Here is a 20863-nt window from a genome sequence, read left to right on the forward strand (position 1 = left end):
GTCACTGTCCCCTCACCAGCACACCTCAACGCTGAATTCCCAATTTTTAACGCCCTTTAAGTGACAGAAAGTTGTAGGAGCTGCCCAAGGACAAGCTCAAGAACTTTTCCATCAAAGTACGATTCCCCATTATCGTTCCAAATCATATTTATCACAATGTCTTTGCAAACTTTTCTACTATTAGATGCAAAATACCCAATTTTGTTGAAAGCTTTCGAAAGCTTCTGTATCATGAGCCTATAAGGAAAACAGTATCATGGCGAGAAAAAACTTAAAGTAAATAAAATACACATTCTTTCTGATATCATTAAAACAAAAAGTGTTTTATTGGTAATTTTTTAAAACAAAAAATACAACAATAACCAAAATGTATACATACATACGAAAGTAAACTATACAATTGTTACAAAATTAGCTATAAAATGAACATAATTACTATACCTAATGGAGTTTTTTTTCTTTTTTTACTTTCCTTACCCTTTTATATGTATAGTAAAATATGCTATGCACAGGAAGGTAACATGTAATTATCGTTTTTTTTTTCTCTATTTTTCCTCTCAAAATAATATGTCTAACCTTTCAGAACAACTCGAAAGGAACTTTATTTTAGAGGTAACAACAACTTAACTCTACTTACTCTACCATTAACTTCTACAATAGAACTTAAAATTAGACAGTTTGTATCAGCTATCAATAGAAACCTATTTTTTGTACATGAAAATATGGCTTGGTAATCAATTGTTTCACTACATAGGTAAATTTATGTAAGATAAATAGTCGGAAAAGTGGTCTCATAATTATGTAGATTTCGGTCAAGCTCGAAATCTTGTCCACCATCTATGAATTCGGTGATTCATTTTAATGTCCGATCTTAATACCACAGAGAGTTTTCAGTTAATCCAGAGTTTAGGAATTACTGGCCTGTGTAAATCAAATGGGTGACGTCAAAAAAACCCTTCACTCTGTGTTAACTCTCAGTGGTATGATCGGCCATAATTTTTTGACCTGTCCCGCAAAAATGGACTGATATCTCATAGATTCTGGTCGCCATCGACTCAATCTCTTCCGCACTAAAGGTTTGTTGAATGGGCCACTGCGCACACATGTTGCGCAAATGACCTTCAGAGTGCTCCAAGGTCACTCTAGTAATAATGCACATGATCATGATCATCATAATAATCATCACCAGCGTAAATCTCATGCGTATCATAAGAATGATGCGGCAAGCCATGGTAGCTGTAATGATGGTGGGGTCGTGGATGGTAAATGTGATGGTGGTCCAAATAGACCTTCTGGATCTTTGGCGCATGCTTGCCATGATTGTGGTGGTAGTGGTGGTACTTGATGTTGCGGAAGAGGATGGTTTCGGAAGCCACCAAAGTCAGGAAGGCAAAGAACGAAAGGAGAGAGCCGAAGAGATTCATTTTATTGGAGATCTTCAAGGTTAGAGGATTTTTCAAGTTGGGTTGTAGGAAGACCTTTAAGTTGGTTACTATTCTTTTTGGTGATGATATTTTGAGAGTCTTTTCAAAGGGCTTTCCGTTCCAAGCTTCTAAGTCACTGCTTCTATTCTTTTTGATGATGGTACTTCCAGAGTCTTTTCAAAGGGTTTTTCGTTCCCAGCTTATTCTCAAATCAATTGGTTCGGCAATGTCCACGGATTGATCCCAGGTAAATGTTATTGTTTCCTTATTTTCCAGAATTTCCAGTAGTCAATGGATTCATTTAATGATTTATAACATTTTCTTTTCGTTTGAAAGAGTCATTATAGTTTCATGTGAGGATTAAATTTAATTATTATATTGTTTAAAATATAGATACTACTCTTAATATTGTTTAAAATATAGGTACTATGTATTTGCTGGATCTATAAGTAGATGAGAACTGACCTAGATACGAACATAGAAAAGTTTTTGTTTGTAATAAACACTCTGATATCCTTGTTTTTTATTCAAATAGGTGAGGGAGGATAAAAGGGAGTGGAGGAGAGTACAGAAGGGAAGTATAAGGGATAGATGAAGGGAGGTCAGGAGAAAAGAGTAAGAAGGGTACTGAGGGGAAGCATAAGGGAGGAGAGGGAGAGATAAACGGATAACAGGAAAAAAGGCTAAGAGTTGAGAGAGAGAGGGGTGGGAAGTTGAAAAGAAGAAGGAGGGAGAGGGAGGGAGAGGAGAAAAGGGAGAGAGGAGAGTATAGACAGGAGAAAGGGCTAAAAGTTTCTATTCTTTTTGATGATGGTACTTCCAGAGTCTTTTCAAAGGGTTTTTTGTTCCCAGCTTATTCTCAAATCAATCGGTTCGGCAATGTCCACGGATTAGATCCCAGGTAGGTGTTATTGTTTCTTTATTTTCCAGAATTTCCAGTAGTCAATGGATTCATTTAATGATTTATAGCATTTTCTTTTCGTTTGAAAGAGTCATTATAGTTTAATTTGAGGATTAAATTTAATTATTATACCTACACTTAATATTGTTTAAAATATACTAGGTATTTGCTGGATCTATAAGTAGATGAGAACTGACCTAGATACGAACATAGAAAAGTTTTTGTTTGTAATAAACACTCAGATATCCTTGTTTTTTATTCAAATAGGAGAGGGAGGATAAAAGGGAGGTGGAGGAGAGTACAGAAGGGAAGTATAAGGGATAGATGAAGGGAGGTCAGGAGAAAAGAGAAAGAAGGGTACTGAGGGGAAGCATAAGGGAGGAGAGGGAGAGATAAAGGGATAACAGGAAAAAAGGCTAAGAGTTGAGAGAGAGAGGTGGGAAGTTGAAAAGAAGAAGGAGGGAGAGGGAGGGAGAGGAGAAAAGGGAGAGAGGAGAGTATAGACAGGAGAAAGGGCTAAAAGGGGGGGAGAGAAGTGGGAAGTTGAAAAGAAGGAGGGAGAGGGAGGGAGAGGAGAAAAAAGAGAGAGGGGAGTACAGACAGGAGAAACAGCTAAAAGGGGAGAGAGAGAGGTGGGAAGTTGAATTGAAGAGGGAGGAGAGGAGGGAGAGAGGGGGGAAAAAGGGTAAGAGGGAATAAGAGAGGAGTGTTATCAGGAAATAATAATGGGGAGGTTTTGACAGGGATGGAGAGAGAGTTGTGCAATTAATTTCAATTAAAACAGCAGAAACTAATTTACAAGCCGGCGCGGCGTGTAAAGCAAACAACCAGGCGTGGTTTCACAAATTCAAAATCCTTTAAAGTTGCTGTTTCACCTCAAGGTAATCTTTGGACCCTAGACTTTCCCTTTAGGGGAAATTTGGGGTTGTTTGGTTTGAATATAATCTCTAGAATCCCTATATACCCCTGTTCTATCGACATTGCAACTAATAACTAATGAGAGAGGAGTGTTATCAGGAAATAATAATGGGGAGGTTTTGACAGGGATGGAGAGAGAGTTGTGCAATTAATTTCAATTAAAACAGCAGAAACTAATTTACAAGCCGGCGCGGCGTGTAAAGCAAACAACCAGGCGTGGTTTCACAACTTCAAAATCCTTTAAAGTTGCTGTTTCACCTCAAGGTAATCTTTGGACCCTAGACTTTCCCTTTAGGAAAATTTGGGGTTGTTTGGTTTGAATATAATCTCTAGAATCCCTATATACCCCTGTTCTATCGACATTGCAACTAATAACTAATGAAGTAATAGGTAGGTAACTACAAGTAAGTATTCAGCCTGCACTTTGATCGGAAAATGAGGATATAATAATAATAATAGTGCTTATTTATACTGCTCGCATTGGACTGAAAAGTCCCTTTACTCCAGCAGTAGGTTACTTCTATTATTGTGGTCAAATTCTCAAATTATATTGAGGATAAAATTCCATACCTCGGCTGGGATTGAACCCACGCCCTCCTGTTTACCAGGCGAGCGCCTTGACCACTACACCACCGAGGTAGGTACTACACCACCGAGGTAGGATATCTGAGGTTTTACTGAAATATGGTATGAAAAAATATTAATAAACAGTAATTATTACACTTTTTAATGTTGTTGATAATAAAATAAATATAGGAACGTATGATATCGTATAACAGTCGAGTTTTTTTTTTTTTTTAATCGTTTCTAGTTTTTAATTATTAATTTAATTATGTCGCTTTTATTTTGTTTTTATTTTACTTTCTATTTTTTCATTAGTTTTTTATTTTATTTGCAACACATTATTGAATTTCAAAAGAGCATAAAATATTGAATTGATGACGGAACAGTAATTTTAATATGTAGGTAGATATGTAATGTATATAGGTAGGTATAGGTACATATATATTTTTTTAGTTTATTTTTCCTCGTAGTTTAACACCTACATATTTGATTAAAAATAATGGGGGTTGTAAATTAACATTTAAAGAGATTTTCAACCCTGGGTTAGGAATGAAAATGTGTTAAATATGTAGTTGAAAAATGTAACCTACTTATTTGTTAAGGATAAATAACTTGAAAATATTTGAACTTGGAACTAGTTTACTCAAATTAGTGGAATTTGTAAAACTTGAAATTTGCAAATCTATCAAAGGCTTTATTCAAATCAAATCTTATTAAAACACGTTGGAATCTTTGGAACGGACTCAAAAACCAGGTAAAATAGTGACTTTGAATAAATTGATTTGAATCTTTTGAATATTAAACGATTTAAACCGAATTCATGAATACATACTTGGTCGATTTACACGGAATACTTGAATATCGAGCTTTAAAATCGAGTTAAAGAATTTAAGTCCATAAAACACTTGTGATTCGTACAAGATCAAGTAACGAAATGTAAACAAGAATTACAACAAAGAACTTGAGCGATTTACACGGAATACTTGAATATCGAGCTTTAAAATCAAGTTAAAGAATTTAAAACACAAGTTAAAGAATTTAAGTCCATGAAACACTTGTGATTCGTACAAGATCAAGTAACGAAATGTAAACAAGAATTACAACAAAGAACTTGAAGTTGGTTCACATAATGATCTTGGTAAAGTTACTGTCCAAGTAGGATTAAAGTTCCTTCCTGAACTTCAAACCTGAAACTTGGTAATCGGTGAAATTGTGTAACTGAATCTCGTCCGGTAGTGTCAAGAGAAATGCGGCGGTCTGGTGAAACGCCAAGAGCTTTGACGAAATTGGTAAGCTAAAGTTAATCACGTTAAAATAAAACAGGCACCGTTACAAAAATCACAAATGGGGAAAAGCGGCACGTTGTTAATGCACCAGTTCCCAAAGGATCACTGAAGTTAAACAACGTTGGACGTGGTTTGTATCAAGATGGGTGACCATCTGAGAAATCGCGAGCTGCTGGCTTTCCCTGGCCGTACTCAGGCTAAGGCCAGCAAATCACTATCGGGGACAGGACTTGACGACAGGTACACCTGATCAGGTCTACCTCATAGTGTGTGTGCTCATCAGGTGTCAGGTACATATATGTACCTGTTCAGGTGTACATGTCAGGTCTACCTGATAGTTAATGGCTAGCCTAAGAGATGTGTTTCAGACAATGTGGAAACACGTCCACACTATAAACTTGATGTCAGGCAGATAAGTCCACCGCACGTTTGTGCCAGTCAGCTTCCTCAAGAACACCAACTTCAAACCTGAAACTTGGTAATCGGTGAAATTGTGTTACTGAATCTCGTCCGGTAGTGTCAAGAGAAATGCGGCGGTCTGGTGAAACGCCAAGAGCTTTGACAAAATTGGGAAGCTAAAGTTAATCACGTTAAAATAAAACAGGCACCGTTACAAAAATCCACAAATGGGGAAAAGCGGCACTTTGTTAATGCAACAGTTCCCAAAGGATCACTGAAGTTAAACAACGTTGGACGTGGTTTGTATATCAAGATGGGTGACCATCTGAGAGATCGCGAGCTGCTGGCTTTCCCTGGCCCTACTCAGGCTAAGGCCAGCAAATCACTATCGTAATCGGGGACAGGACTTGAGGACATGTACATCTGATCAGGTCTGCCTCATAGTGTGTGTGCTCATCAGGTGTCAGGTACATATACCTGTTCAGCTGTACATGTCAGGCCTACCTGATAGTTAATGGCTAGCCTAAGAGATGTGTTTCAAGCAATGTGGAAACACGTCCACACTATAAACTTGATGTCAGGCAGATAAGTCCCAGGTCTACCTGATAGTTAATGGCTGACCTAAGAGATGTGTTTCAAGCAATGTGGAAACACGTCCACACTATAAACTTGATGTCAGGCAGATAAGTCCACCGCACGTTTGTGCCAGTCAGATTCCTCAAGAACACTGTGAACTTGGCATCTTGTCAGAAGAAAATGTTTTTAGCGAAAGTAAAACTGATCTGAACGTGATCGCCAAGTGGTATCACTGTTATGTTATGTAACTGAAAGTTGCTATCCAGAATCCTTATTATGTTGTAAGCAGTGCTAACACAATATGAAACAATGCTGATGATACCTGGCAAGATTTACTGCAATCACTGACCATTTTCTCTGAAGTTACAGGTTTTAAAGCTCAACAATGGAAGATACAGACTTATAGAATCTTGGTATTCTTGGTTGTAAGACCGCGTTTTATGAAGTCGGATTTTCAATTCTGGATTGAACTTTCTATTATAAGTAGGTATAGCACAATCCTAGATTGACCTCATTTCTGATTTGGTAAACCCTAAAGTAAGTAACACGTAAGGTAAGTTAGAATGGTTTTTGGGAGAAACATGTTCACACCTATGGGATATGGGCCAAAGGGGGAAAGAACTCGCACCGGCGTCACGGGCCGCCTGAAATTAGGTATTATTATTTTTTCCTTTTTAAGTGATCTCGGTAAACTACCGGTAAAATGTACAATCTATTATGTTCTTTTTTTTTACTTCGATAATCTATGTAGTTGATGAGCAATACCTATGTAGTTGTAGTTGATGAGCAAAAAATTGGTCACGGTAATAGACAAAAAATTGCCTTGACTGAATTTTGAGCCGGTTTTTAAAAGAATCATTTTTTACACGGTAATATTATATCCATTAGACAGTTAGCATATAATTATCACGTGACATTAGAATTAGACTGATATATTGGCTATTATACAATTTCATTATTTTTTCTCACAAAAGGAAAAAAAATCAACATACTTACCTAGATAGCTATTCAATAAAAAAACCTTAGAGCTATTATGATCTAATTTAGCTCATTAGAATTAGACCTGAAATTCGGTTCAGATAGTTGGTTCCAATTTAAGGAATTTGGTAGTTTTTTGTACTCTCGGTATTGTTCTACAATCGTGGTTCATAGTGCTTTAAACCTGTTATACCTAGGTAGGTACATATTGATTATGTAGGTAGGTACAAAGTTAACTGATTTTTGAGAGGTGATCCAAACATTGATCACAATTTTGATCATTTTTAGGAGACTTTTTCTCCCCACAAATCCCTCACATGTTGTTGTTTTGGTTCAGATAGTTGGTTCCAATTTAAGGAATTTGGTAGTTTTTTGTACTCTCAGTATTGTTCTACAATCATGGTTCATAGTGCTTTAAACCTGTTATACCTAGGTAGGTTATACCTAGGTAGGTACATATTGATTATGTAGGTAGGTACAAAGTTAACTGAATTTTGAGAGGTAATCCAAACATTGATCACAATTTTGATCATTTTTAGGAGACTTTTTCTCCCCACAAATCCCTCACATGTTGTTGTTTCTTTCTTTTTTTCACTCTGACATTGTTGAGTTATATTCTATGTTATCATTATCAATATCTCAAGTTACCTTGAAGCTTGAACATGTGACAAACTTTCTTCTAACTTGCAGAAAACTAGACTACTAGACAAGTTAGCGTAACACAATATGAAACAATGCTGATGATACCTGGCAAGATTTACTGCAATCACTGACCATTTTCTCTGAAGTTACAAGTTTTAAAGCTCAACAATGGAAGATATGGTTATACAGACTTATAGAGTCTTGGTTGTAAGACTGCGTTTTATGAAGTCGGATTTTCAATAAGTGATTTCGGTAACCTACCGGTAAAATGTACAATCTATGTTCTTTTTTTTTACTTCCTATACCTATGTACCTATGTAGCTATGTGGCTGAATACCTATGTAGTTGATGAGCAAAAAATTGGTCACGGTAATAGACAAAAAATTGCCTTGACTGAATTTTGAGCCGGTTTTTAAAAGAATCATTTTTTACACGGTAATATTATATCCATTAGACAGTTAGCATATAATTATCACGTGACATTAGAATTAGACTGATATATTGGCTATTATACAATTTCATTATTTTTTCTCACAAAAGGAAAAAAAAATCAACATACTTACCTAGATAGCTATTCAATAAAAAAACCTTAGAGCTATTATGATCTAATTTAGCTCATTAGAATTAGACCTGAAATTTTGGTTCAGATAGTTGGTTCCAATTTAAGGAGTTTGGTAAGTAGTTTTTTGTACTCTCAGTATTGTTCTACAATCGTGGTTCATAGTGCTTTAAACCTGTTATACCTAGGTAGGTAGGTACATATTGCATATTGATTATGTAGGTAGGTACAAAGTTAACTGAATTTTGAGAGGTGATCCAAACATTGATCACAATTTTGATCATTTTTAGGAGACTTTTTCTCCCCACAAATCCCTCACATGTTGTTGTTTCTTTCTTTTTTTTTTTACTCTGACATTGTTGAGTTATATTCTATGTTATCAATATCTCAAGTTACCTTGAAGCTTGAACATGTGACAAACTTTCTTCTAACTTGCAGAAAACTAGACTACTAGACAAGTTAGCGCGATCCATAAAAAAACTTCACACTTTGGATTTTGCACTTTTAAAAAGGTATGACGTAATATCACAGAATAATAAACCCATCAAAATAATTAACAACGATAATCCATAAAAAACCTTAACACTTTGGATTTCGCACTTTTAAAAAGGTATGACGTAATATCACAGAATAATAAACCCATCAAAATAATTAACAACGATACTTTATGCTTATGTAATGTAAATAAAACACAATCAAAATTTTCATAAAATTATATCGAATATTTTATTAGCATTAATATCACCGAATAATTTGAAGATTCTAAAGTGATATCATTAACATTATGATGGTGTTTCGAAAACGAAAGTTGAAGTCTCATAATTAATGTAAGAAATTAGATATTGTCTTTAAAAATCTTGAAATGTGTAGGTAAATACACCTACTTAAAAACATAATGAAATCAGTAATTTGCACAGACTGCATCAGAATTTAATTACTGGCTATACCTACATTATAATAATGTATCTAATACCTAATAATTATGTAGAATTTGTACATAGGTACTACATACTCGTATTGTAAATTAGGTAAGTATAAATATTATTTACTTATGTCTCTTATTGTAAATTTTACTTATTTTTGACAACAAAACGGGTAAATAGGTGGTAAATATTATCTACCAGGGTACATAAATTACCTAAACAAAATACCTACTTGTCTAGACAATTTGGAAAGAAATTGCCAGAAAATATCAAGATCTCAAGTCGAACTTCAAATATTTCAGAGGTTTCTCTATTCACTATCAATCAAACTTATCTCTACAATAGCTAATTACCTATAGGACATATTTAATGACAAAACTGTACAAGCGTAGATACATACAAAAATAGAGGTAGACAAAGTATTTCAACATTATTAAAATTAAGATAAACTGGTATTATTGTTTCCTATATCCGATAAAGTTTTACTATAATCGACATTATGTAGTTTTTCTATACCTGTTACAGACCTCTGGCCATTTTTAGGATTTCATTGCACCACACGGATCAGCAAAACTGGTCCTGAAGAGGCAATTAAAAAGTCCAACAAACTCCAGGACTATTCAGGAGTCCTACGTTAGTTACATATCCGATAAAGTTTTACTATAATCGACATAATATGTAGTTTTTCTATACCTGTTACACACCTCTGGCCATTTTTAGGATTTCACCACACGGATCAGCAAAACTGGTCCTAAAGAGGCAATTAAAAAGTCCAACAAACTCCAGGACTATTCAGGAGTCCTACGTTAGTTATCTCTCTCTCCCCTTTTAGCTGTTTCTCCTGTCTGTACTCTCTTTTTTCTCCTCTCCCTCCCTCTCCCTCCTTCTTTTCAACTTCCCACCTCTCTCCCCCCTTTTAGCCGTTTCTCCTGTCTATACTCTCCTCTCTCTTTTTTCTCCTCTCCCTCCCTCTCCCTCCTTCTTCTTTTCAACTTCCCACCTCTCTCTCAACTCTTAGCCTTTTTTCCTGTTATTCCTTTATCTCTTCCTGTTATTCCTTTATCTCTCCCTCTCCTCCCTTATGCTTGCCCTCAGTACCCTTCTTACTCTTTTCTCCTGACCTCCCTTCATCTATCCCTTATACTTCCCTTCTGTACTCTCCTCCACTCCCTTTTAACGTTAGTTATATGGAATTATGGAGACATTATTTAGAGATAGGGCTCTATTATATCATGTATGTAGATCTCTTTCGAGATCTGATTACTGTAAATGGCCAGAACAAGAATATGAATACAAACGTGCATTCCAAATAGTCCCAATACCGGAGGTTTACTTTGACGTGAAGCTGGAAATTGCGTTTATACACGCAAGACTGAAAAAGATCCGAGAACTGTCTAATGAGATGTTGTTGAAAGTGTGAGAGTGGCTGCACGCGCCATGAGAAAAAGAGTAAGTTGATGCAAGCGCATGGATAAAAGTTCTAGCTCTTTTGTACCATTAACATTTCTTAAGCACGTGGGTAATTTCTAAAGCATATCAGATTTAAAAAAAGGTCTAGGAAATGCGATACCTTTATCAATCTCGTTCAGGATGATATCGAATTCTTCCCAGTTCCTTCTCTTTGTTAGCATGAGAAAAAGAGTAAGTTGATGCAAGCACATGGATAAAAGTTCTAGCTCTTTTGTACCATTAACATTTCTTAAGCACGAGATCCGAGAACTGTCTAATGAGATGTTGTTGAAAGTGTGAGAGTGGTTGCACGCGCTATGAGAAAAAGAGTAAGTTGATGCAAGCATGCACATGGATAAAAGTTCTAGCTCTTTTGTACCATTAACATTTCTTAAGCACGTGGGTAATTTCTAAAGCATATCATATTTAAAAAAAGGTCTAGGAAATGCGATACCTTTATCAATCTCGTTCAGGATGATATCGAATTCTTCCCAGTTCCTTCTCTTTGTTAGACGCCAATAGCTTCACATCCTTGAAATCGATGTTCTTGTAAGATTTTATTGTTGGTCGCTCTTCTTTACTTTTGATTGCTTCAAGAGTGGAGTCTTCCGAGGTTGTTTTTGTGTCTTTGGACTCTTTGAGAGCCCTTTCACGGTCGCTGACGGAAGAAGCGGATATATGGTTGATGGAGAAAGCTTTTGGTAAGTCTGCAATTAGAGGGATTTGCAAGTCTTTGATTCGAGATAACTTGAGTGGTTTATTGGAGTGTTTTACAGTGGAAATGGGCTCTTCATTACGTACTTTTCTATAAAGCAGGGAAGATTTTGAAGTAGATTCTGTGCCTGAAGGAATGTGATCATAGATTTTGTAGGAAAGCAGAGAAGATTTCGAATTGGGTTTGTCCTCTGAGATGGTGGGAATGTGGTCATAGATTTTGTAGGAAGATTTTAAAGGCTGTTCGCTCTCTTCAGCGAAAATATGTTCATTTGAAGATTTTCTTGGGATTTCGTCTTGTCTATTAAAGGAGGGAATGTGTTCAAAAATCTCATCTGATGATTTTTCAATGGAGATTTTCTCTTTATCAGACGGAATATGGTCAAATATTTTATAGGAAGATTTTGAAGGCGGTTTGGATTCTTTGTCGAAGAAGGTATCTTCGAATTTTTCATGGGAAGCAACTTTTTCGTGCTTGTCAGAGGGTTCAAATATTTCATCTGAAGACTTCTTTATGATGAAGTGTTTCTCTTTATCGAACGGGATATCGTCAAAGATTTTATAGGAAGATTTTGAATCCCACTTTGTTTCTTTATCAAAGAAAATATTATGGTCCGTATCTTCTTGGGAAGATTTCGGTTTTTCATTTCCATCAGAAGGTTTGTCCTCGAATTTTTCGTCGAAAGATTTGATGATACCGTTCTCCTTTTCAAACGGAATATGGTCGAACATTTTATAGGAAGATTTTGAAGTCGGTTTGGTTTCTTTATCAATGAAAATGTGTTCATGGGAAGACTTTGTTTCCAATTCACCAGGGTTAAAATCACTTTCCATATGATCAAACTCGTCATCAGAGAATTTGATGATTGAGTTCTTCTCTTTACCATTTGGGACGTGGCTAAAGATTTTGTAGGAAGATTTTAAATTTGACATTGGTCCTTTTCCATAGAAAACGTGTTCTTCGGAAGATTTGGTTTGCGTTTCTTTATGTTTATCAAAGTCCAAAATTTCATTAGAAGCTTTTAGGTAAGTGCTTTTCTCGTGAAATGGAAGGTGGTCAAATATTTTGTAGGAAGATTTTGAATTCGGTTCTTCCTCTATGATAATATCGTGTGGAGGTTTTGAGTCCATTTCCTCGTGTTTATCAAATGGGACGTGCTCAAAAAGCTCTTCAGATTTCTTATCTTTGTCGTGTTTGAATATTGCTTCGGTATATTTCGCATTTGATTTTTTACCACTGTCTCGTAGACCATTTTCAAAGATTTTATAGGAAGATGAAATTGGTTTTTCACTGCCATTAGGAATGTGATCATACAGTTTTAGTTGTGATTTGTAGAAGGGTTCTTTATATTTTCTAAATGGGATGTTTTCATGTTCATCAGGTTTTTCTTTCAAGCGAGAAGTTTTCACAAAGAGTCCATTGTCATCTGGAGATTCTACCATATGTTCATGTCTCAAAGTTTCGAACATCTTTTGATCTCCTTTCCTGTTTTCTGACGTTTTGTCATCTTTCCTTACAGACCGTTTGAACGGTACATCTCCTTCGTCCATGAAATGTATACCTTCCATAGAAGTGTCCCGAATGGATGACTGTCTGAAGGGTTTGTCCTCAATAATTGGTCCGTCTTCAACAAGAGATTCCATGAGTTCTTTATCCCTCATGATCGAAGATCTAAATGACTCGTGCTCCTTGAAAGGCCCAGAGTCATTGGAACTTTCTATAAAAGGATCCATGAGTTCTTTATCCCTCATGATCGAAGATCTAAATGACCCGTGCTCCTTGAAAGGCCCAGAGTCATTGGAACTTTCTATAAAAGGATCTTGTCCTCAATAATTGGTCCGTCTTCAACTAGAGATTCCATGAGTTCTTTATCCCTCATGATCGAAGATCTAAATGACCCATGCTCCTTGAAAGGCCCAGAGTCATTGGAACTTTCTATAAAAGGATCATCTCGAATAGAACTCTTCTTGAAAGACCCTTGGTCGTCCATGAAAATTTCATCCGGGGGTTTATCTCTTATCAGAGATTCCATCATGTCCTCATCTCTTATAATTGAAGATTTTCTAAAAGGTGTTTTATGTCCCGTAAAAGATTTGTAGTCTTCTGTTGAATCCATAAAAACGCTACCGCCCAAAATTGAGCTCTTCTTCAGGAAACTTTGATCGCTCGTAAAAGGTCCATCTTCCATGGGTGAATCTATGAATATCTCGTCTTTTGTTCTAGAAGAGCCGAACATAGTTGGACCTTCGTCGTCCAAAAACGGAGCTCTTTCGTGTGGATTGTGATCCATGATGATTGAATGTCTTGACGGCTTCTCTTCCATGTAAGAACTTTCAAATGGCGACTCGTCCTTGGAATCCATAAACTGTTCAATACGTCTAATGGAGGACTTTCTGAAAGGTTTATCTTCCATTATTGAAGACGCCATGATTGGCGGACCTTCTTCGATGAAGGACGATTCTATCGGACTTCCAGGCATCGTAGGAGATTCATAAATAACAGGACTGTCGTCTTCTATTACCGGTAAATGATCAAACCCATCGTTCGAGAGAGACGACCTCCTGTACGGTTTTTGTTTCAGGAAAGATGATTTCAATATGGGCCTTTGTTCAACAATGGAGGATTTGTAAGGGTTATCTTCTACAATGACGGGTAGGTGATCCATCCTAGAGCCACCAGGAGGTCGGGATATTACTGGACCGTTTTTGTTCAACCATGGAGGATTTGTAAGGGTTACCTTCTACAATGACGGGTAGGTGATCCATCCTAGAGCCACCAGGAGGTCGGGATATTACTGGACCGTTAAGGATGGAGTTGTAGATGGCCCTTGTTCAACCATGGAGGATTTGTAACGGTTATCTTCTACAATGACGGGTAGGTGATCTATCCTAGAGCCACCAGGAGGTCGGGATATTACTGGACCGTTAAGGATGGAGTTGTAGATGGCTGACTTCAGGTTGGGTGAGCTCCGCAGTCAGGAAAGACGATTTCAATATGGGTTTTTGTTCAACCATGGAGGATTTGTAAGGGTTATCTTCTACAATGACGGGTAGGTGATCCATCCTAGAGCCACCAGGAGGTCGGGATATTACTGGACCGTTAAGGATGGAGTTGTAGATGGCTGACTTCAGGTTGGGTGAGCTCCGCAGAACTGGTGAAGCGCGGCGCAGGATAGTCGGAGCTCTTTTCACTGGCGCATAGGTTCTTTGGTACACAGGTGTAGCTACTACCGGGGCAGCTCTCCGTCTTATAGGCGCTTCTACCACTGCTTCTCCCGCTGCTGAAGGCACTGGGGTTGCTAGCAAGCTGCGCAGGGCGGATTCATAAACAGGCGACGGCGTGGCAGGCGGGTGATGGTGGTGAATGACCGGAATCTCCAGGACGGGACCCTTGCGTTTGCCGTGACGCTTCCTACGTCGACTGATGCGTCTTCTTTTCCGCTTCCCGTTGATGGGTATCGGTTTGACATGCCGATGAACGTGGGCAGGATGAGGCTCTCCGTCAATATGGTAAGGGTAAGGATGTAGATGAGGCTTAGGACCTTCGTGATAGTAAACAGGGACCGGGTACATGTAATGTTTGTGTTTAGTCTCAGTATGTTTGTGATGGTGGTGATAAACATCGTTGCCGATAACATGCAGGTTAGAGAGAACCTCGTGCACTAAGATCAGTAGATTGAGGAAGTCTCGGTATGTTTGTGATGGTGGTGATAAACATCGTTGCCGATAACATGCAGGTTAGAGAGAACCTCGTGCACTAAGATCAGTAGATTGAGGATGACAAATAGTATGAAGTAGTAGTTCCACATTGTCATAACATAACGAGTAGAATGAAACCTGGAAATACTGGACGTACGCTTTGACCAAATTAGGAACTTCTGAATAAAACTGTTAATGTAATGACATAATAAGTCGCTCCTGGTATTCAAATCGCAGTCTAGCCAGCCTAGTTGGCCTGGAGGGTAGCGCGTTTGCCTTGAAAGAGCTAGGTCGCAGGTTCCATTCCCTCCCGGGGCGAACTTCATCCTAAACACACGAGGTTTGTTCGCGGAATGGCAGGCTCCCCTATCCTGTCCTCCTTCTCTCTTCGATTTCGGGATGGTAAGACCCTCCTTGTTACAGTTCCCTCTGTCAAACCTCCTATCCTCCGATTTTGAGACACAGATTACAGATTCCTTTAAATATTTATCTTGGTCAGCGGGGGAACTCAACAATGGCCATGGAACTCTAACGCCTTCTTCAAAGTTCGAAGAGGATTTTTGATTACCGATAGTCTTTATTCATGTTCTAACTAAAGCATTTCAATCTATATTATTTATTACCGATATTTGTTTTTGAATATTTAATTTAATTGGATACATTTTAATTTTTTAGAATGTGAGGAGTACTGAGGAGGATAGGTAATTTTAATCTAACCTGGATACAGTTGGAGCTGAAAGCATCAATGTGGGAGTCGCAACAAAAAAATACGAAAGAGTTTTTTCTGTAAAAAAAAGACGCAGGAAATAGACTCAATATTTTTATTAGCATAAAAAGTGGCCCAATTACCTACTCTGATGTCGACTAGACATGCTTACATAATGAAGTTATGGATGTTTCATTGTATCTAAAGCGAGTTCTAAACAAATAAACGTTATTAAAACTTAATCTACTGAATAAAATATCAAGGTTCGTAATAGGACTTCATATTCGATTACGCGTAAAACATCTTTCAAAGGTAATTCATCGGAACAATTAACGGACCGGAAACAATTAGGTCAGAACATCATATAAAATTACTATTAATCCTGTTATACTTCACAATTGAATGGATAATTTTATTATGAGACTAGAACTCAACATAAACACCTAAACATAAAGATCCGGATATCAATGGACTACATATAAACATTCCAATCAAAGATATAAACAGTCCGGCGAAATACCAAAGTGGTGTCTTCATGAGAAGTGAAAATCTACTTGAGAACAAAAGTAGTCATACAAGTAGGTATAATTGACAGGAATAGAGAACCATAAAAGCTAATGTTGGAATCAGATGGTAGCAAGTTGTTACATCGATATTAATTAATTATTGTTGTTATAGGAATCAGAGAAATTAATTGGTCCGTAGCTGTGCCATGTTGTAACACTTCTTCAGGGAATCTTCTTGTCTTGAGACTTTTGCTCCGGACCTCCTTGTTGAGATATTCTTTGCCGTTTACGTTCAGCGTAGACACTAAATTAGGAATTCTTCTCTTTGCGAAGCTATTCTTTGATGTTTACGTTCAGGATAAACACCAAATTAGGTTTCTTCAGGGAATCTTCTTGTCTTGAGACTTTTGCTCCGAACCTCCTTGTTGAGATGTTCTTTGCCGTTTACGTTCAGCGTAGACACTAAATTAGGAATTCTTCTCCTTGCGAAGCTATTCTTTGATGTTTACGTTCAGGATAAACACAATATTAGGTATCCTTCTCTTTGCGATAACACTGTCTTTGATTGTTTTTAAAGTGACAAATCACTTCAATGTCAGAATGAATTTTCTTAATCCAAATTAGGTATCCTTCTCTTTGCGATAACACTGTCTTTGATTGTTTTTAAAGTGACAAATCACTTCAATGTCAGAATGAATTTTCTTAATGTTGGTCTGTTCTAGACTATTTATCGCTAGTCGTGTATATTATAATAAATTAAAATGTTTATTTTTATACTTTATTAATTGTTAATTCGATTTAAGTAGGCATTTACAGGGTGTCTACCAAAATGGAAAAATAAAATTCCCTGACTTTTCCCGGTTTTCCAGTCCAATTTTTCAAAATTTCCAGTCTCCTATAATAATTGTTAATTCGATATAAGTAGGCATTTATTTTTTATCTGGTTAAAATAGGCAACTTTTGTCCTAGAAATATACGCACATAGGTAATTGATTATACATGTTTTTAAGTTTCAGACAACTATGAGTACATTGAGTACCCTTCTACTTTTACCTCTGGAATGTTTACGTATTTAATTACCTCGTTTCATGAAACTATGATACGAGGTAATTCGTCATTGTATGTTGGTACATGATTATTTATCTGGTTAAAATAGGCAACTTTTGTCCTAGAAATATACGCACATAGGTAATTGATTATACATGTTTTTACTTTTTAAGTTTCAGACAACTATGAGTACATTGAGTACCCTTCTGCTTTTACCTCTGGAATGTTTACGTATTTAATTACCTCGTTTCATGAAACTATGATACGAGGTAATTCGTCATTGTATGTTGGTACATGCGTCCTTTAATCCAAAGTTTTACATAATTTTATTTTACACGAATACGGGATTTACCCATACTATAACAAAATTCCCTACTAAGTATTAACCTAAACCCTCTAATTCCGAATATGAGGTTAGTTGCATATACTTTCCTTAGTTGTTTGGAGTAGAAACTGTAGAAAGTTTTTCAATTCAATGTGAAAAGTTCAGAAATTCAATACTTGAATGAAGTAAGTAGGTATACATCTAAGTACTTACCTACTTATTAGTAGATATAATATATGATAGGTACTAGAAAGCTAGAAAAGTGACTTGAAATTTGAAGTCATGTAGGAATGGTGTCTTTCATGCTTATGTTTAGTTCATGTTTATGTTTAGTAATCGGACAAATAAGTAGGTGTGCCAGTTTGCAATTGAATTCATGTGCCCGAAGTTCTACCTTGAGGCATGATATGGAAAAATAAGAAGTAAAAAAATAAGGTGTTGTGTTTTTTCTCACCTATTAGATGCAGAATTTCCAGGCCGTTGATAAAGTTGTAGATTTTCCTCATGAACCCTTCCATGAAGATGACCTCAGATAGACAGATGCATAGGTAACGCAGCTTGGTGGGAAATGCCTGGAAAATAATGGAAAAACAATTTTGGTGAAGGGTGAAGCTAGAGAACATTTGAAGACTATCTGTGAGGCCAGCCATTCACTATCAGGTAGACCTGACAGATACACCTGATCAGGTATAAGTACTTGACACCTGATGAGCACACATACTATCAGCTAGTGTACCTGTCGTCAGGTCTACCTAATAATGAGTGGCTGGCCTTAGATTGAGGGTATCTCAACTTTACTAACTCTAATGCCTCCTTTGTAGATGTCTAAACATGCAGATGCTAACGTCTAGAAAAAAGCTTTCAGTCTAGTTGATAGAGGAGACAATAAGGGTAACCGATTTTTCCCCAGGATTGTTAGGTATGATGGGGGAATCATGTTTGAGACCTCGAAATTTGAGCTGATGGCTTTTAGCGACAGAAAGAATCGCAAAAAACGGCTTACCTGAAGCTCGCTGAAGTCATGCAGTTGCATAGCCGTACTGAAGTCCAACAGGAGGTGGGTCAAATTAATTTTGGTGAAGCTAGAGAACATTTGAAGACTATCTGTGAGGCCTGCCATTCACTATCAGGTAGACCTGACAGATACACCTGATCGGGTATACCTGACACCTGATGAGCACACATACTATCAGCTAGACCTGATCGAGTGTACCTGTCGTCAGGCCTACCTAATAATGAGTGGCTGGCCTTAGAATGAGGGTATCTCAACTTTACTAACTTTAATGCCTCCTTTGCAGATGTCTAAACATGCAGATGCTAACGTCTAGAAAATAGCTTTCAGTCTAGTTGATAGAGGAGACAATAAGGGTAACCGATTTTTCCCCAGGATTGTTGGTTATGGTGAGGAAATCCTGTTTGAGACCTCGAAATTTGAGTTGATGACTTTTAACGACAGAAGAATCGCAAAAAACGGCTTACCTGAAGCTCGCTGAAGTCATGCAGTTGCATAGCCGTACTGAAGTCCAGCAGGAGGTGGGTCAAATTGGGACACTTGTTGGCCAACTCATGCAACACTGTGTGAGTGATCAGCTCAATAGGCAGCTCGATATAGCGGAGTGACGGCCCAAAGCGGATGCTGCCGAAAAAAATTGGAAAACATTACGCAAAGGGTAGTTATAGGTTCTTGGAGACAAAATTGCTCCTTGAGGTAAGTTTTTTTTTTATTATTATTTAACAAGATAGGTACATATTATGGGATAATGTTGTCTTCAAGGGAAAATTATACCCCAAAGTACGGTGTAGATTTGTTAAAAGATACCTATGTTGTTAGGATTTTAAATTGTTTTTGGGGCCCTTAAAACCTCCACAAGCTTTATTCAGATCAATGAATGTTTTGTTTGGAGTGGAATTTGTCAAAATTTGGATTTTCTACGGAAGGTTGAAATCTACTTGTTCCAAAAATTGTATACTCCTAAACTGGTTTATCTCTTTCACAGATCAAATCTGTGCTCTCAAACAAAGTATCTACAAATCCAGTTACATAGGCACATAGATTGTACCAGATCTGTGGTTATGGTTAGTACTCGTTACTTTATTACCAACGATCTCATAAAGGTTCATAACTAGTCATGATAACAATGATTACCAAAAAATTGTGTCACAGACGTAACAGAAGAATAGACATTACGTTCGGACGTGTTACGGGATTTCTGGTAATTCTGGTTCAAGATGAAGACGGACCTACGTGATTTACAGAAACTGGTTGCTGACAACTGACTTTGTATGAAAGAGTCGCATAATTTTTTATCAAGATTCCCCAAAATAGCCGAGAAATACACAAACTGGGTCGCCAAACCGCCGAATGTTGCCAAATTTGTCTCTCCATGCGTCAAAATCTAAGACGATTCTCCCAAAAAGTGGAAAGCAACTTTCTTTCAACAATTTTGACATAAGGTATCCAGTATTAGGTCCTAAACCCTCTAATTCCCTCTGATTTCCCTCCACTTCCTGAAATTCGGGATAATTACGAGTACCTTCCCCTTTTGGGAATACTTCCAAATGCAAAAAAATGTCCTGACATTTTCAAATTTCATCACAAATCAGTGATGTCCTGGTGGATTTTTGCTTCCCCGTTTACCAAAGAAGGGGCGGAAGCTTTGTAATCATTTTTGGGAGATTTAATGTCCCGTCTGTCTGTCCGCATTCCACAACCGGCTGTTTTTCCAAGCAAATGTAATCACTCAGGTCTGAATCCCCAATATGGAGTGCGAAATTTAATTTTCACTAAAATTTTAGGGCCGCCCATGTCTCCAAAAATGACAAGTAGCCGTCCGAACCCCCAACAGCGATCAAATTTTCCTCCAAAGAAGTCCAATTTTGATAAATTTTTGGGGTTGTCCTATCCTCATAACCGTCTTTCAGGTCCTCCAAATGGGGCCGAATTCAATTTTAATACCTCGCTACTCGATTAAAGTAGCTACTCAATTGTCCTCACGAGGCTGAGTGCACCCCGAATTCCAAGCACAGAGCCGATAGCCGAAAAAAACCTCGGCCCCGCCGGGAATCGAACCCTTCTGCGTGCAAGCCTAGTGTGATACCCACTCGGCCACGGAGGTTGCTTGCTTGTTCTAACTAAAGCATTTTAATCTATATTATTGCTTACCGATATTTATGTTTTGGGATACTTAATTTATTTCGATACCTACATTTTAAATTTTTAGAATGTGAGGAGTACTGAGGAGGATAG

General features: G+C 37.3%; 1 protein-coding gene and 1 long non-coding RNA gene across 2 annotated transcripts; one reads left to right on the top strand and one right to left on the bottom strand.

Moving 5' to 3' along the window:
• Window positions 1-952: 952 nt before the first annotated feature.
• Window positions 953-4630, top strand: LOC113470233. Its single transcript, XM_026828505.1, has 2 exons — window positions 953-1443; window positions 4562-4630. The coding sequence occupies exons 1-2, from the start codon at window positions 1152-1154 to the stop codon at window positions 4591-4593; spliced, it is 324 nt and encodes a 107-aa protein (XP_026684306.1). The 5' UTR covers window positions 953-1151; the 3' UTR covers window positions 4594-4630.
• A 13462-nt stretch (window positions 4631-18092) lies between these two features.
• Window positions 18093-18685, bottom strand: LOC113470234. Its single transcript, XR_003393361.1, has 2 exons — window positions 18620-18685; window positions 18093-18188 (listed from the first exon to the last, which is right to left on the bottom strand). It is a non-coding gene; the product is annotated as an uncharacterized LOC113470234 (long non-coding RNA).
• Between the last annotated feature and the right edge of the window lie 2178 nt (window positions 18686-20863).

The sequence above is a fragment of the Diaphorina citri genome, unplaced genomic scaffold, assembly GCF_000475195.1.
Source record: "Diaphorina citri unplaced genomic scaffold, Diaci psyllid genome assembly version 1.1 scaffold1455, whole genome shotgun sequence".
Classification (NCBI taxonomy): domain Eukaryota; kingdom Metazoa; phylum Arthropoda; class Insecta; order Hemiptera; family Psyllidae; genus Diaphorina; species Diaphorina citri.

Coding starts and splice junctions, on each gene's coding strand:
- LOC113470233 (XM_026828505.1), top strand. CDS start 1,152: ATGCACATGATCATGATCATCATAATAATCATCACCAGCGTAAATCTC. Junction 1,444..4,561: donor TTTTATTGGAGATCTTCAAG/GTTAGAGGATTT, acceptor CTCAAAAACCAG/GTAAAATAGTGACTTTGAAT.